General features: G+C 39.2%; 3 protein-coding genes across 7 annotated transcripts in view; 2 read left to right on the forward strand and 1 right to left on the reverse strand.

Moving 5' to 3' along the window:
• Window positions 1-4225: 4225 nt before the first annotated feature.
• Window positions 4226-7419, reverse strand: LOC311251088 (perforin-1-like). Of its 2 annotated transcripts, none has more exons than XM_084343368.1 (3): window positions 7333-7419; window positions 5790-6325; window positions 4226-5573 (listed from the first exon to the last, which is right to left on the reverse strand). In XM_084343368.1, the coding sequence occupies exons 2-3, from the start codon at window positions 6323-6325 to the stop codon at window positions 4397-4399; spliced, it is 1713 nt and encodes a 570-aa protein (XP_084199494.1). In that variant the 5' UTR covers window positions 7333-7419; the 3' UTR covers window positions 4226-4396. The 2 variants fall into 2 exon arrangements, with proteins under 2 accessions (XP_084199494.1, XP_084199493.1); XM_084343367.1 differs by lacking the exon at window positions 7333-7419 and adding an exon at window positions 6509-6584.
• Window positions 7420-12485: 5066 nt separating this feature from the next.
• On the forward strand, window positions 12486-14099 carry LOC311269128 (myeloid-associated differentiation marker homolog). Its single transcript, XM_084373140.1, has one exon. The coding sequence runs from the start codon at window positions 12738-12740 to the stop codon at window positions 13629-13631; it is 894 nt and encodes a 297-aa protein (XP_084229266.1). The 5' UTR covers window positions 12486-12737; the 3' UTR covers window positions 13632-14099.
• Window positions 14100-14924: 825 nt separating this feature from the next.
• Window positions 14925-15377, forward strand: part of LOC311274603 (testis-expressed protein 2-like) — a 35359-nt gene continuing 34906 nt past the window's right edge. For all 4 annotated transcript variants that reach the window (XM_084382411.1, XM_084382412.1, XM_084382410.1 and 1 more), the window contains exon 1: window positions 14925-15120. The gene's annotated coding sequence lies outside the window, so the exon portion shown is untranslated. The remainder of the gene's footprint in view (window positions 15121-15377) is intronic.

Here is a 15377-nt window from a genome sequence, read left to right on the forward strand (position 1 = left end):
CTATTTGGCCCCACAGAATTGGCCCCCTTCCTAGTGGGGTTTTTCCTCCCACAGTCCAAAAACATGCAAGTTAAGTGAACTGGAACATTTTCTTTACTTGTCAGTGTAGTAAAAAGTATCCAAATGTCATCCTTGAGTAAAAGTGAAAATCTCATGTTCAAATATTACTTTAGTAAAAGTGAAAGTCACTCATACAAATAGTACTTGAATAAAAGTATGAAAGTATCTGATATTAAATTAACTTAAGTAACAAAAGTAATTTCCTGGCAATAAATTTACTATCAAAGGTACAAGTTAAAGTAAATCATATTATTAACATTGACCAATTGTCATATCTGATATTTAGCATTTTTTGGGATTGTAATCTTTTTGGTTTCACCTGATTGCTGATAAAAAAAAACTGTTTTGGAGTGGAGTGAAAGTATAGAGTAGCAGAAAATGGAAATAGTCAAGTCAAGTACAAGTACCTCAAAATGGTACCTAAGCGCAGTACTTGAGTAAATTCAATCTGTTACATCCCATCACTGTTTACTGTAACATCCAGTACATGCTCTGATAGACTCCCGCCTCCTTTTACTATGATAAACTGATGATTAGCTGTTCTTATGTATATTGAGAAGTCGCAGCTGAATACTAATTACGGGTCCCTCACAGTCAATCCATCAGTGAGAATGTAATGTGCATTATTCCAACTACCAGGAAACAACACATCAAAAATGTGTTGGTTGAAGTGAATCTGTACTTGTGTAGAAGTTTGGAAGAAGCACAGAACCATAGGTCACTTAAACACTTAGTTCACATACACATACTTCTCTTTTACTCTTTTGTTTAGTTTACCAACATTTTATCTATGACCACAGCATGCTGTTCGGTCAAAGACTGGGTGGAAATGTGATACTGCGGCCATACAAGTCTGTTGCACATCTGACAAGCTGTTGCAAAAAACACTGTTATCAGCCCAGTATATCTGTGGTAGTTCACAGATTTCAGTAGTGTGGCAAGCTGGTCCCAGGGTCTACAGGCTGGTAAAACCTGACAAGCTAATAACTCAGGGAAAGCACATGTTTTTATAGATGACAAGAGAAATATTCTTCACACAAAACACTACAGTTACATTATTTAATTTATTTTGAAAATATTATAATTGTGCTGCAATACTCTTCAATGAAAACGGAGACCTTATCCTCAGATTATGACTTCTAAATTAGTTAATTATCAAAATAGCCATGAGAAAAGATCTTACACTACAATATCATTTATCTCATAGTTGTGAGACCTCTTCTGAAATCCATAACCTAATCAGTAAAGGTGCTGCTGTGGTTGTGAGGATACACAATGTTTTGGACAAATACTGGCTGCACACAACTACTCATAAAATCGAATTAGTAAAGTGAATAGCCTAAAACAAAAGAAGGTGTCAAAGTAAATTAAATCAAGTTGTGTCATCATGGTTCTGTCTTCTCAAAGCATATTTATCTTAACTTTTTATCTCATCATCATATGAGATTTTATGTTAGCCATCCCACAATGATGTAGAAAATATGTGAAATATATCACATATCATGAAACTAAGACTACCCTTCTCCCATCTTAATCTCCTAACCAGAAGTCCAGTGTTTCATTGTAGCTCCTGACCTTCCTGGTTGGTGGCCTTCTGAACCCATCAGTACTCAGTACCACCAACCAGGGGGAACACCAGGTTAGTTGTCCCAGACCCTGAGTCACAAGAGGGCATAAAAGGGCCCAAAATACCCGTCTAACTTTAAGATAATATGCTGTGGGGCCTTTGGAGATTATTTGTCCTAGGCACAAATCGGCACAAATCGGCACAAATCAGCAGCCCTGGATTTACTACATTATTACATGAGTATTCAGTACTCATGGGTCGAACCACACCCATATTTGAACTCGGCCTTCATTTTGATCTCAACTCCACAACTGTGAACTTTTATGACTCTATCAAAACAAATGTTGGCCAGTGGTGTAAAGTTTGAGGGGGCTAACCCCCTAATTTCAGCCCCCTTGCTTGGACTACAGCCTTCTTAAACTTGGTCTTCATTCTGATCTCAACTGCACACCTGTGAAGTTTTGGGACTGTGTTTTACATGGTTTTGATGTTTTTACACTGGCAAAATCTGTCCACAGATTGATCAAAGAGCATTCAAAAAGTGTCTCCAGGACAACATTTATACGTAATGACTCACACACAGATTCACAAGGTGAAAACATTACCGACCAACGATGTCACAGCGTGTAAAAACACAGGAGCGGCCCACTACTTCACCTGCTGGAGCGCATGCACTGAGATCAACCATTTACCAAAGGCTGAGTCCTTACCACAGAGGCCGGGGTTATATTCCAGCCCTATGCTCCACTGCCTCTCTCTCTCTGTCTCTCACTTGTTGCTAAAATAAGGGTAGATTTAAGGGTAAGATGTATATTTCATGTCCTGCTGTATGCTTAAAACTGACTGACTGGCTGGTTACCTCAACAACTGAGGCCCTGCTTTAGTTTTAATAAAGTAAAGTAAGCAATGTTATACACTGCCCATCACAAAAACATTTCAAATGATGACATGACACATGACATCTCACAAATCATACAACACACCCTTTAATTGCATTTCATGACACGGGTTATATCCTTTTTTAAGTGCACACATGTATGAGTGCATATATGTATACATTACATCTCCATCTAGAATATGTCATGTCTACAGTTAACACTCCCTTGTAGTGCTGCACCGCTTCAGACTTTCAACAGTATTTTTTATGCCTTTCAACCAAACTGCACATACTTTATCCATGCTGCTACTGTGTACAGTCACAACATCTTTGATGACCAGCTTAATCACATACACACACACACACACGCACGCACACACACACACACACACACACAAACATGCACAAATTGTTCCTATTCCAACCTTAGCACATGAAATCTAGAGCTGTCTTGTTCAAAGTCAGCCCCCTGATTATGATATGAAAAAGGTGCTAGGTTATTTATGTAAACATTATATGTAGCCATGTCAACCCAAGCATCATCTACTGGGCATCTGAGCATGCTGTTGTGTGATAAAATTGATGTAGGGGTGATCTGATCCCAGGCAGAAATTGTTGGTGTCTTTCTTTTTTTTTTTGGGTCAGACTGGACCACACCAGAGAGAGGCAGCGGGCAGGCTGATAGCAACACCTCACCCAACCCTGAGAAAGAACAGTGAGGCGACGATGTTGTGGTCAAACAGTGTTAAATGCAATTCAGTGCTTGCACATTATTTTAGACAGTTTTGACATCCTAATTTAAGGTGCTAATACGAGGAAATAGGCATCTGCTAGCTTTTAGTCAGGTAACTGAATAGAAAGCTAATTTAGCTATCATTAATAATCAATCGACAACTCTGTGTTTCTTACATGAGATATAATATTACTTTCTGTTTGCATTAGCTGCTCACAGGAATGTAGCAGGTAACATCAAGGATTATTGCTAATGCTAACTTGGAAATACTAACTGCTTGTGTGTAATGTGAAAAGCTTTTTGTTTTTCTTTCCACTACAGACAGTTCTCTGACTAAGAGTGCCATGAATTATTAAGGTAAGTATTTTTCTTGGTTTGATCCCCACATAATACAGTAGGCTACATTTTCAAATACAGGCTATAATAATAATAATAATAAACTTTATTTATAAAGAACCTTTCAAAACCAGAGGTATAAGGTACCTCACAGGCAGACATTGAAATACACTGGTAAAGGTAGGTAAAAGACGAGTATATTAAGTTTAAATTAAAATAACTAATAAAAACAAAAGTAAAATAAATAGACTGAGAAGCACACCCTTTAATTGTGACTTTAAGTGTCTTGCATGACAAATACTAAAACTTCCTGCACAGTGTTATAGAGTGCTGTAAGGTATGACATATTATTGAAGGCTAACCTGGAAGTTTGCATTGCCCTAGTTCCCTTGACAAAAAGCCTATGGGATTTTTGAATATCACCAAAAATAAGCTCTGTGGCAAATACAAGTTAATTATTACTTACACGTATTGTTCAGAAAGATAATCTTCATCTGAACACTACTTTTATGACTTTTGAAGTGCAGAGAAAAAAGCTAATGTTAGGCTACAAACAAACTACTATGTATTTCAGTTTTACACATAAACCACAACATTACACAGTATTTTTATTATATATAAAATCAGACATACACCTGTGTTGTCTTTGTCGATGCTTTATTAGCAAGAAAGAAGCAGAAGAAATTGAGGATACATGTCATTATATTTGAAAAACAAAAGGCAAACTATGAAAGTCAAAGTTCAAAAGATGCTATTAGCCACATTCAAGATCATCATCAAATCAAATCCTTATCGGGACCTTATCTCATTTCACCAGCTGACCTTAGCCTGACTGACTGACTGGTTCAGCACACTGCTCACCAGTTTTCCCAAGGAGGACACCATTTCTGGTATAGAAGGCCTTAGCCAAAGAGGAACTCATAGGGGTGGGTATGTACTCTTGACATTGGTCACCACCGAGACTTGGTGCGCACTCTACTATGTAGGAGAAAAACAAGGTGCCATGATTTAACATGCAGCTGTTCATCACATTTCCTTGACGCAGATCAACTGAACACTCACCAAGCAGATCACTGTCCCAGTAAGAATCCTCATCATAAACACTGAACTTAAGTTTGTTTATCATGTTAAGTTTGATGGGACCAAATTCAAATGTCTCTGACCATCTAGGATAGTCATCGTCACTTATGATAGCAGTGCGCTTACTCTGACCATCGTATGTCACCTCAACTGAACCATCAGTCTCAGTCCACACATCACCGTACAGGTCATTTGCATAAAGGCTGAAGACCTTCAGTGTTGCCAGACCTTTCCCAGCAGGACAGCAGTTAGACGCAATATTCTGATTGCTGTTGCAAACACAAGCACAAGGGTCCCTTGTCTTGGATCTGTGCCCAATCTGACAGGTCTCGGAGCATTTTCTCAACACAGCATTTTTCTTGATGTACTGCTCTACCTCCTTCTTCAGTCCAGCCTGAGCCGGATGACCACCTGGCAGAATGGTGTGCAGGGGCTTAAGGTTGTATTGGACCACATCAGGAATGGTTTTCAGAGAGTTGAGCCAGTTGTTATAGATTGAGGGGTCTGATTGCCCATCAAAGAGAATATCAGCACCGTTAATATTTCCACCAATGACCTCTGTGTAACGCTCATTAAATGCACTGCTGAAACTTTGGCCTGAGCCTAACTTCTCCCTCTCTTTCTGACAGTGTTCATACATGGCCTTAATACTGGCAGAACTTGCAAAGCTAGCTGAGGCCTCAACTGACAAACAGTCATTGACCTCTGTCTCGGACAGTCCATTCATGGTTGCCTGACAGGTCTTGACGGAAGTGATTGCTTTTATTTCTCCTCCTAGAGACACTTGTGTGATGAAATGTGTACCATATGTGTCGATCAGACTGCGATATGATTGTGCGGTATTACATGAATATGAAGGAAGGGAGTCCACAGCAGATTGAAGCTCATGACTCAGTGGAGGTTTTGTTGCCAGTCTGTAGCTGTGAAGCACATGAAGTATACAAATTAGTTACAGTCGATCACAGTCCCATTTTATTCAAATGTCACTGTTAGTGCTCTCTTTGTCTTAAGCAAATTTGCTGTCATTTTTTGCATACTGTCAAGAACACTGTAAAATAAAGCATTTCTCAGTGAATAAACCAAATACATTCAGAGTTATCTATGAAAAGACAACAAATATCTGTCCACATACTCACCGGTAGAAGTTACAGTAGACAGAATGGCGAAAGAAGGTGTAGTGGTCTCCTTTTGACTTCTGCATGCCAAAGATTGCATCTCTGGAGTGGGAACCTCCAAAACCAACCCCAAGAGTGACAGAGGGATCGACAGGGATTTCAAGGCCAAGTTTCCAGTTATTGGACACGGAAGATGTGGAATCATTGACAAGAGATTCGACCGACTCATAGCGAACACTGGAGACCTTTAAACTGCACTTGGGGAAGCTTCTCCAGTCCACCACAGCAACTGGGACCTTCTGCTTCTCTCCACTCATGTAGGTGTTTCCATACAGCCTGCAGGTGCCATCAGGAAGTTTCCATGTTTCAGTGTCGATGACATAGGCACCTTTCCGCTGCATTGTGACGATGTCGAAGCCTTCTCCACCCAGATTGTAACCAGGAACAAAGCCAGCCTTTTCACACTGGTCTGGTGTACCAATGACACTTACACTGGAGGGCAGACATGGAGGACTCCATGCCCAACACAGGAGCATGAAAAGCCACAGTCTTGCCATCTGTATGAAAGGGTTAAACAATGAGAGGCTATAAAAGGGCATTGACAGAATCACGTAAACAATGCAAACTTTGAATATAAAATATCAATATAAATTGGATTGCACTAAGCTAATTAAGAATTGAATGTGAATGATAAGTCAAAAGGAACTATGAGTTTCAGATAGATAACTCAGGGGTCTTACCGTGACTGCTGACAGCAAGCTCTGCTCAGTGGCTTGCAGTATCTGACCCATGTTATAGTGTTGCTTTGGAGGTGGAGTCTTGATTGCCTCTTTCATTCTCACACATTTTACATTTAACCAGTAAGCCTCTGTGTTAAACTTGCTGTAAAATTAAGTGACGTTTGTACTTCCTTCACACCCACTTACAATGAGAGATCAGACTTAAATGGCCACAAGGCAATCTTGATTTCCAATGATTTCTACAGCTCTCAAGTTTTCTGTGATGGAATGACTGGAACACAAACTACTTTGTCACAAAAAACATTAATGAAGTTTGGTTGTGAAAATATGACCAAATCTGCCGGCTCAAAATATACATATAGCAACTTGAACGATCAATTGGTGATTATAGAAAGTTGTGTCAATCAAATCAGTCTAGTCCACAGTTGTGTGTTATGCATCAACATGGGCTGAGAGGCTTAAAGCTCAATTGAAGTTTGCTGCTGATCACATGGACAAAGAAAAAAACCTTCTGGAGGAAAACTCTGTGGTCAGATTAAACAAAGATTCAGTTTTTTGGCCACAATGAGCAGCAATATGTTGGGAGATGAGAAGGTGAGGCCTTTAACCCCAAGAACACCATACCTACTGTCAAGCATGGTGCTGGTAGTATTATGCTGTGGGGCTGTTTTGCTGCAAGTGGATCTGGTGCTCTAAGGAAAGTAAATGGAATAACTAAGAAGGAGGATTATCTCCAAATCTTCAGGAAAACCTAAAATCATCAGCAGAAGATTGGGTCTTGGGTGCAGTTGGGTGTTCCAACAGGACAATGATCCCAAACTCACATCAAAAGTGGTAAAGGAATGGATCAATCAGGCTAGAATTGAGGTCCTGGAATGGCCCTCCCGAGTCCGGACTTGAACCCATCGAGAACATGTGGACTGTGCTGAAGAAACAAGTCCGTGCCAGGAAGCCAACAGATTTAGTTGAACTTCACTGATTCTGTAGTTAATTGGACACAGGTGAGCAGGGAAAACAGCCACAAAAACAGACAATGCATGGAGCAAATACACATGAGGTTGATCAGGCATAGGTGAAACTAATCAGGACAATCCCATGGGAGGGAAAACAAGACAAAGGGTAGGAAGTAACACAACATGACACATTACAATGAACCTTAAAAAATAAAACAGGAGACTAACTAACCCAAAAACCCAAACCATAACACACATAACACCATAACACACATAACACCATAACACATATAGGTCAGATCACTGTGTTACACTTTATGTATATCACTACACATTACAGATACAGCTGATAATGACAAAAGAAAATAACAGGTTTGCTGATTTCACAATCTTCTTCACAATGTCAATCAACTGCCACTTTTCTACTCACAAGTGAATGTTGTTGGTAGCACGCCATCGCAGTGATTCAGTGAGTCTAATGACCATAACATTTTTTTGCAGAACATTATGATCCAAAACTTTAATCGCTGAGATGTGATTTAACAAGTTAAGAAGGAAATTCACTAACCAGCAAATGGAACTTACAGATCACTTTTCACCTTGATTACACACAGGTGACCTCATTTCAAAATTGACTTCTTAAAACAGTTGTCTGCACTAGTGACAATACGTCTGTGTGATTAGACTGGTTTTGTCTTTTACTGTTTTTCTAAAAAAAATATAAAAAATAAATCTAACCTCACCCACTGTGATTCAGGCTTTAAGTTCTTAAACATGCAGTTGAAACAGGGATTATAAAGAACAAAACAGTCATCTCCAGAGATGTACACAAGACTTCCTGTGTCACACAGTAGAACTGTGCTCTCTGCAAGTCTGCAGATGCATTCCACTTTAAAACACTACTTACCAGTCTGTAAATGTATACACTGTATAATGTGTGCAACAATTAACAAGGCCTACAAAAAGCATCACAAGAAGAAAAATGTGGTATGCGTAAACTGAATATCTGTGTTAGCTGCAACTCTTCAGCAGAAGAAGATGTGAGAAGCGTACACGCTCTTTATTTTTGACTTTATATGGTGCCCCATCACAGCAACAGTGGTGCCCTGTTTCCTAACCACAAGAACCAAAATCAGTCACACATTTGGCCTTCGTTCAGTCTACGTTCACAGTTCTCACTGTGTCTTATGTGGTCAAGCTCATTTCCTAAAATGAGGAACTAAGTTTTGCAGTGCATTTATTGTAGTGCATATTAGGAATTTAACTTGAAACATTTTTCAGTCACACCATTTCAACCCACTTCATGTTTGTAATAAGGTTCCTTTGAGCAAGAATCAATACTGTTTATTCATATTTACAGTATATAATGTAAAGACTTTGCACTTGTATATACTCTGCATGTGCCTCATTTTGATCTGTGTCATTGTTATGTGGAACTTTAGCTTAAAGTAGGAAGAAAAGTTGCACAATATGTTGAATAAGTGTATTCAATTAAATAACTCATTGCTTAGTGAACTATAAAGAACTATAATGCTAAAGAACCACTGCCTTTGATGGTTTATATTTGCTGTTAGAAAATCATGTTGCACCTTCGAGATAAAGTGCAGGTTTTGTTATAACACAGGTGATCTCCATTCCAGTTAATATGTGACTTCAAAAAGACTTACACCAGTAATGACTTACATGCAGTACTGGGTGAATATGTAAGCATCTCACATTTTATGTTTGCTTTATTTTATTATAATGGAGTGTAAAATAATTAGAGATCCAAAGCAGTGGAGTAACTGTAAATACGCTGGTTGAACAAATGGCACACTGAAACACAGTTCTTACAGTATTTCAAGATATGTATACAAGACTTCCGCTTTCACATGATGGAAGCGTGCTCCCTGTCAGCGCTGCAAGTTTGCAGATGCATCCCACCTTAAAACACAACAAAACAGTCTCTATAAGTATGAATCACATGATGTTTGAAATGATCACACAAAATGTCACACGTTTGGTCTTTGCTCATCTGACGTGTTTCACACTTTGTCTCATGCAGTCGACCTCTTTCACTGGAATGAGGAAGTTTGATTTTACTGTAAATGCTTGATTAATACATCATTATTATATTTAGACATTTATATTGTGTGATTAAGCACCAGTCTGAAATTATTCACACAATTGTAATTATTTTCTAGTGGCATGTGAATTCCACTTAGAGTACTTTTTCATAGAAAAACCTTTAATCTAAAAGTTCCATATTTTTATAATACAGAGAATAATTAGTCATCTAAAGTACAGTAGGTAACTGTGTTAATTGAATACCCCTACAGTACTACAGTACTGCTTTGAGTTGAATTTAGAGGGAAACTATTGCAATTTTTGACATAACAATAACATCTAGCTCTCATTCCTTTAATGTTTGAATGAATCTTATTGTGAGTCACTTCGGACAATGTTGTCTGCCAAATAAATGTACTGTTATGAAAGGAAAGTTACATTTGTGAGGGAAACCTCAACCTTAATTACATTCAGGCAGCACTATAATGCCATAGTTGTTTGTGTCTGTGAATGTATACTGTATACTGTTTGACAGTAGGACTAGAGAAGCCATCATAGGCCGACATTGCTTTTATGTTCCATTGAGCTGAAATTACACTGACAGCTCCACTGGCAGTTTTGTGTAAATGTCATCTGAAGTACTTTATTGCAGTCAGTGCTGAACATGACTACTTGTTACAGATGCAGCAGTGAAGTCCCGCCTCTTCACCTGCACAAAAGGCACCAAGCAACAAAGCCAGCGAGCTAACTGTTAACTATATAGTGAACCCTGTCGTGAACATGCTGAGTTTGTGCGTTATGCAGAAAAACATCAGTTAACCATGATGTAAAATGGTGATATGTAATGTAAAATAAAAACTGTAAAAGACTAAATTACAGTCACTCAGACTCACCACCAACTACTATCGCACATTGAACTAAGGCAGACTGAGGGATACCGACTCCCTTGCTCAATGTTGAAAAAAAGAGCATCCACTTTTTCCTTCAAATTTTGTCTTTATAAACACTTATAGTCCTGCTTTAAATTTGGAAATGGCCATTTTCAGACTAAGGTTTAGCAGGGCCGTAGCCTTCATTGAGGACACCGAGGTCATGTCCTCGGTATTTTTTTCCTTCAGTTTCGTTTCATTAAAACCGAAAGTACTATTTCATGATTGTCACAACACCATCAAGTATAAACAACATTTTTTATTTAATTTTAGGAAATATTCTTGTAAGGGTGTAACTGTAACAGGCAGAAATGTTATGTATAATAAATACATACATGTAATAAACATGCTAAGTATGTGCATTTGTCTACATAATGATGAAGAATGTTGTCAGTATTGTACTCTGCAAGTAAAGTGCTTGTAGTTTGTACAGACAAGGTTTCATTCCTCTGCATCTGTGTTCATAATATGAAGACGTTCACCCTCTGCTGCTGCTTCATCTGTACAACAGGCAGCCTTCTAACTCAACTCAAATGTTCTGGGACCTCCAAAAAGTTGCAATTCATATTGTGACCACAGAGGGGAAGTAGTTCCATTGAGAAATGATTGCAAATGTGAAGCTGTCTTACTCACTTAATACATAAATACTTCCAAGAAAATCATTTTGATTATTTGTATGATTAAATTATGATATATGTCAGAACACCCTCTGTGTTTCTCTATGAACGCATCATTATTAATATTTAGTGTTGATAAAATAATTTGGGGAAAATAATTCTAAGTGGCAGGGTGGCTGTCAACAAAGGAGATCAGCCATTACTAGGAAACTGTTTCCACAATGTTGTTTTAAGTTTGATGTATTTTTATTTTTGGCACATTTGAGTACATCTGTAATAAAAGGAATACATGAATAGGAATGCATCATATTTTAATATGACATGATTTAAATGAGGTGCACAACTGAGCCTGTATCCTGGTAAATTGATTGGTTTTATCTTAACTTTCATTAATACATACACACATCACAGCCATGACTGTATAGTAGCAGGTTGCCTTGTTTATCAACTATCGTCTGTCTTTGTGCAGTTTGTCTTCTTCCCTTCTGTCAAAACAGATCTTTGTGAACTTGAGCTGTGTGACACGAGGGAATTGATGTATCCACCATCTATTTATAACACAGAGAGCAGGTGTGCCGATACACAGAGGCAAAGTGATTGGCTGGGATCCTCAGAGGACTCGGTGCTTGTTTAAATACACGCATTCACACACAGGAAACATAGTTGCATGTGTTCTATGAAATCATGCTCACAAACATACAGGCATGCATTGATCCAACATAGGAAACCTTTTCAGAGTGTAGGCGCATGCATGCACGCCCATATGTATACAAGACAAAGGCGTTCCCATGCATGTATACATTCAGACAGTAAAAGATTTACAGCTTGCTGCTTTCTCCCGCACAGATATCCAAACAACACTCGTTTTCATCCAACTCAAAGACATTTCCAAGTGTTGTCAAATGATGAGGTAGACATGTTCTTCACAATATCAGCTTCTTCTCCCCTGAGGTTTGAGCAGTTCCACACCCACAACCAGATCCTCTGCAACACCTCACTCAAATGGTCCACAGCACTCAATAAATCAACAGACCTTGTCCCAACGCAATCACTCCACAGTCAGCTTCAAACCTGTTAACAACTAACTGTGGCCATATTTTATGCCGCCAACAGTGAGGTCAAAGTGATTGAGAAAATGCAGGTAGGCGGTGGTAAAGAAACGCCTGTTGAGTCAGAAGAACCTGTAACCACTATATTTCAATACCCCAGAAAAAGGAAGAGCATTTCATGAGAATCGAGGGTGGGAGGAAGATAGCTTTGTTTGCATATAGTTTTATTGTGGTCCTTTGCACCTACCTCCAGTGAGACTGAAAGCACTGCAGCAACCTCAAAAAGGAAGTAGGCGAGGCCTCTCTTGACAGCAACGGTGCTGCAAAATATATTCCAAGAGATAGTAAGTTTTACTGAGCGTGTAAACAGGATGGAGCACTGGTGAACAGAACAGAGAGAAGGCATGTCTTTTTGATTAAACCTGATGGTTCAAGAGGTTTGTTTGAGGTGACTATTTCCATGGACTGCACTGGACTATTCTTCATCATATTGTTGGATATACTTGTTGACAAAGTTTTTAAATCACTGGATTTTAAAAAGAAAAACAAATCTAGAGGAACTAAGACTGAAATATTGTTTGACGCACCCAAGTATATCTTGTCTTCAAGGATACTAGATCGCTCACATTGCGAGGATGCCTGTGATTGTCCTAGAGGCCAGAGACTTCACCAGTCCCCTCTTTTTGGTAAGGACATGGGAAGTCTTATCCAGCTGTGCCACCTTCAGTCTTGTTGCCTCGCTGAAACATTCGGAGTTAAACCTTGACCACCTCAACACCATGTTCAAGGTCTTCTGCATGTTCACCTGGTGCTTCTTCTTCACCCTCACACTCCTTATCCACATTCTCAGTGTCATCCAGTTTCACAGCCTCATCCCAATATCCTGGAAGAACCTGACTATGACCGTGGCAGTCTTAGGCGCACTGATGTGTTTAAGTGCCTCTGTGGTTTTCCCTTGGATCATCATGAACCATCGAAGTCTGTCGCCGCACTCCGTGGCGGCTGCTGTGGCCTCCTGTCTCACCTTCCTTGCCTACACCTCGGAGTCCTACGTTCTTTGCAGCCAAGCTCACGAGCAAAGAGGCTACATGGGCAGCATGCCTGGTCTCCTCAAGATTCTCCAACTCTGGGGAGGCTGTCAGATGGTACCCCTGTTTGTGGAGGCGGTCTATCTACCATCTAATGGAGTACACAAGTGGCAGCTGTGGGTCTCTGGCGTGTCATACGGTGTGTGTGTCCTCATGTCTCTCGTCACAATGGTGGTTATATTGGGTGACTTTGCCGGTCAATGTCTTCTACCGTTTGACAGATTTTTGGCTGCCTTCAGTCTGATCGGGGTGTTGCTCTACATGGTGGCCACAGTAATTTGTTTTACCAAGATACTGCAGCTGAGAGAACTCGGACAATCAGGCAACAAAAGTGAAGAACTGGTCATCATGGAAACAGTGGTTGCCAGTATCACACTGTTAGCTTATACCGTGGACCTTGCCTTCTCCATCAAACTGTTGTGTGACAGGAATCACACATGAAATAACACGATAAATGTATTGCCTGTGAAGTTTATCATGTATTGCCCTGAAAAAAAGAAAATCATGCCTGGTGTCAAACTGAAAACATATTTTTGCTGTTAAGCATTGCTGTGTAATCAAACTCTCTATCTAGACCTATAGATTGCTAACTTATAGCTATAGCTAACGTGTTATATTAAACTTAAAACGTGATCATCATGATCGCGCCGTATCATTCTGGTGAGTTCTATAAATGGGATTGGTTTAACTGACATGTGAACGAGTAATGTGACATTTATGATGACACACATGAAATACAACCACTAAACCTGGGTTTTGTGACAGGTGCACGGACTCATAAGCATCCTTTATGGACATACTAACATGGTGTATGTACTCTTGGGGTAGCTGAACAGTAACCAGGACTGACTGATACATTTATGTACTAAAATATGAACTGTTGACTTTCATATACTATCATTTAGAATATGGGGCTAAGAATATGAGTGGAAACTGACGCCAAATAGTGCAGTTTAATAATAAAAATGTTTCTGTCTTATCACTGAGAAATCTTGAACATTTCAAGTCTGATGTTTTCTTTCCGATCACTTCACCTCAGCCTATTCAAGATTATCATACATTGACCTCAAATAATAATGAGAGCAGTTGCGATTCAGTAACACTAGGTGGCAACACTCTATTAGCATGTACGCCTATTTTAAATCACAGGATTTGACTTTAAGTGCAGAAAATATAAATGTTTCCTACAGCATAAATGCATATGGATCAACAATGTTTTATTTTGAAGGTTTTTAATCAGACAAATCATATACAACTTTACTGTTATATAGTTAAGTAAGACTAAATAGCTGTAGTTTCTATTCACACAAAGAAGCTACGCAGCACATTACATTGATCCGCCTATAGGATAAACACGTAAAAAGACAACAAGGTAAAAACCGTAAAAATAACTTGTAATTAATGTTGAATGATTGGTATTTTTAGGGCAAGCTTTAGATTTAACCAAGGCTGATAACCTCGTGGAGGTCCTGAAGATTTGGTAATATTATCAAACTCTTTTATATTGTTCTTATTTCCTGCATTGATAAGCCAGAAAGCAGTGGGCAACACTGTAACAGCCGAACTTATTTACATTTTACAGTGTTTACCTTCTCACATCTGCCTCATCTGCTCTCCAGGCGTGTAAAGAGGCTTTGTCGAGAAATCGATCAACAATCCTCGACCACGCTGCAAACCAGTTACCCCGCTGCTCGGTTTCGATTACTCCGGCCTTGATAGACTGACTACGTTTTTTCTTTAAGGAACTGAGTCCAGTTAGTCAGTTGTCAACAGGCTGAGCGAGAAAACGAGCCGTCGATTCAACTTGGTACGTGGAGCTGATAACACAAACGCTACCGTACTTTATAGTGTCGAGAAAAGCCTTTTGACTCGTTGTGGGAGATTAATTTTGTTCCATGTATCGAGACAGAAATGAAGTCCCGAGGACACGGTAAGCTATTCCTGACATGCCTTTTTTTTCTCAAAACATTGTGCGAGTTTGGTGAAATGACCTCGTCAGCAGGGACTTTAAAACAAATACAGTGTGTAGCTAAATAGTTTAGTTTTCTTTTACAGGCTTATCAGTTTTTCTATACAGTTTCATACAAATTCATATGTAAAATAATAATGGCAGAGAAAGTGTCAGTTGACGCTGTTGTTAGCTTGTTATCTCGCCACATCACAAGACGGGCTGGTTTCACTAGTCGT

Source organism: Pagrus pagrus (assembly GCF_965226575.1).
Source record: "Pagrus pagrus genome assembly, chromosome: 2".
NCBI lineage: Eukaryota > Metazoa > Chordata > Actinopteri > Spariformes > Sparidae > Pagrus > Pagrus pagrus.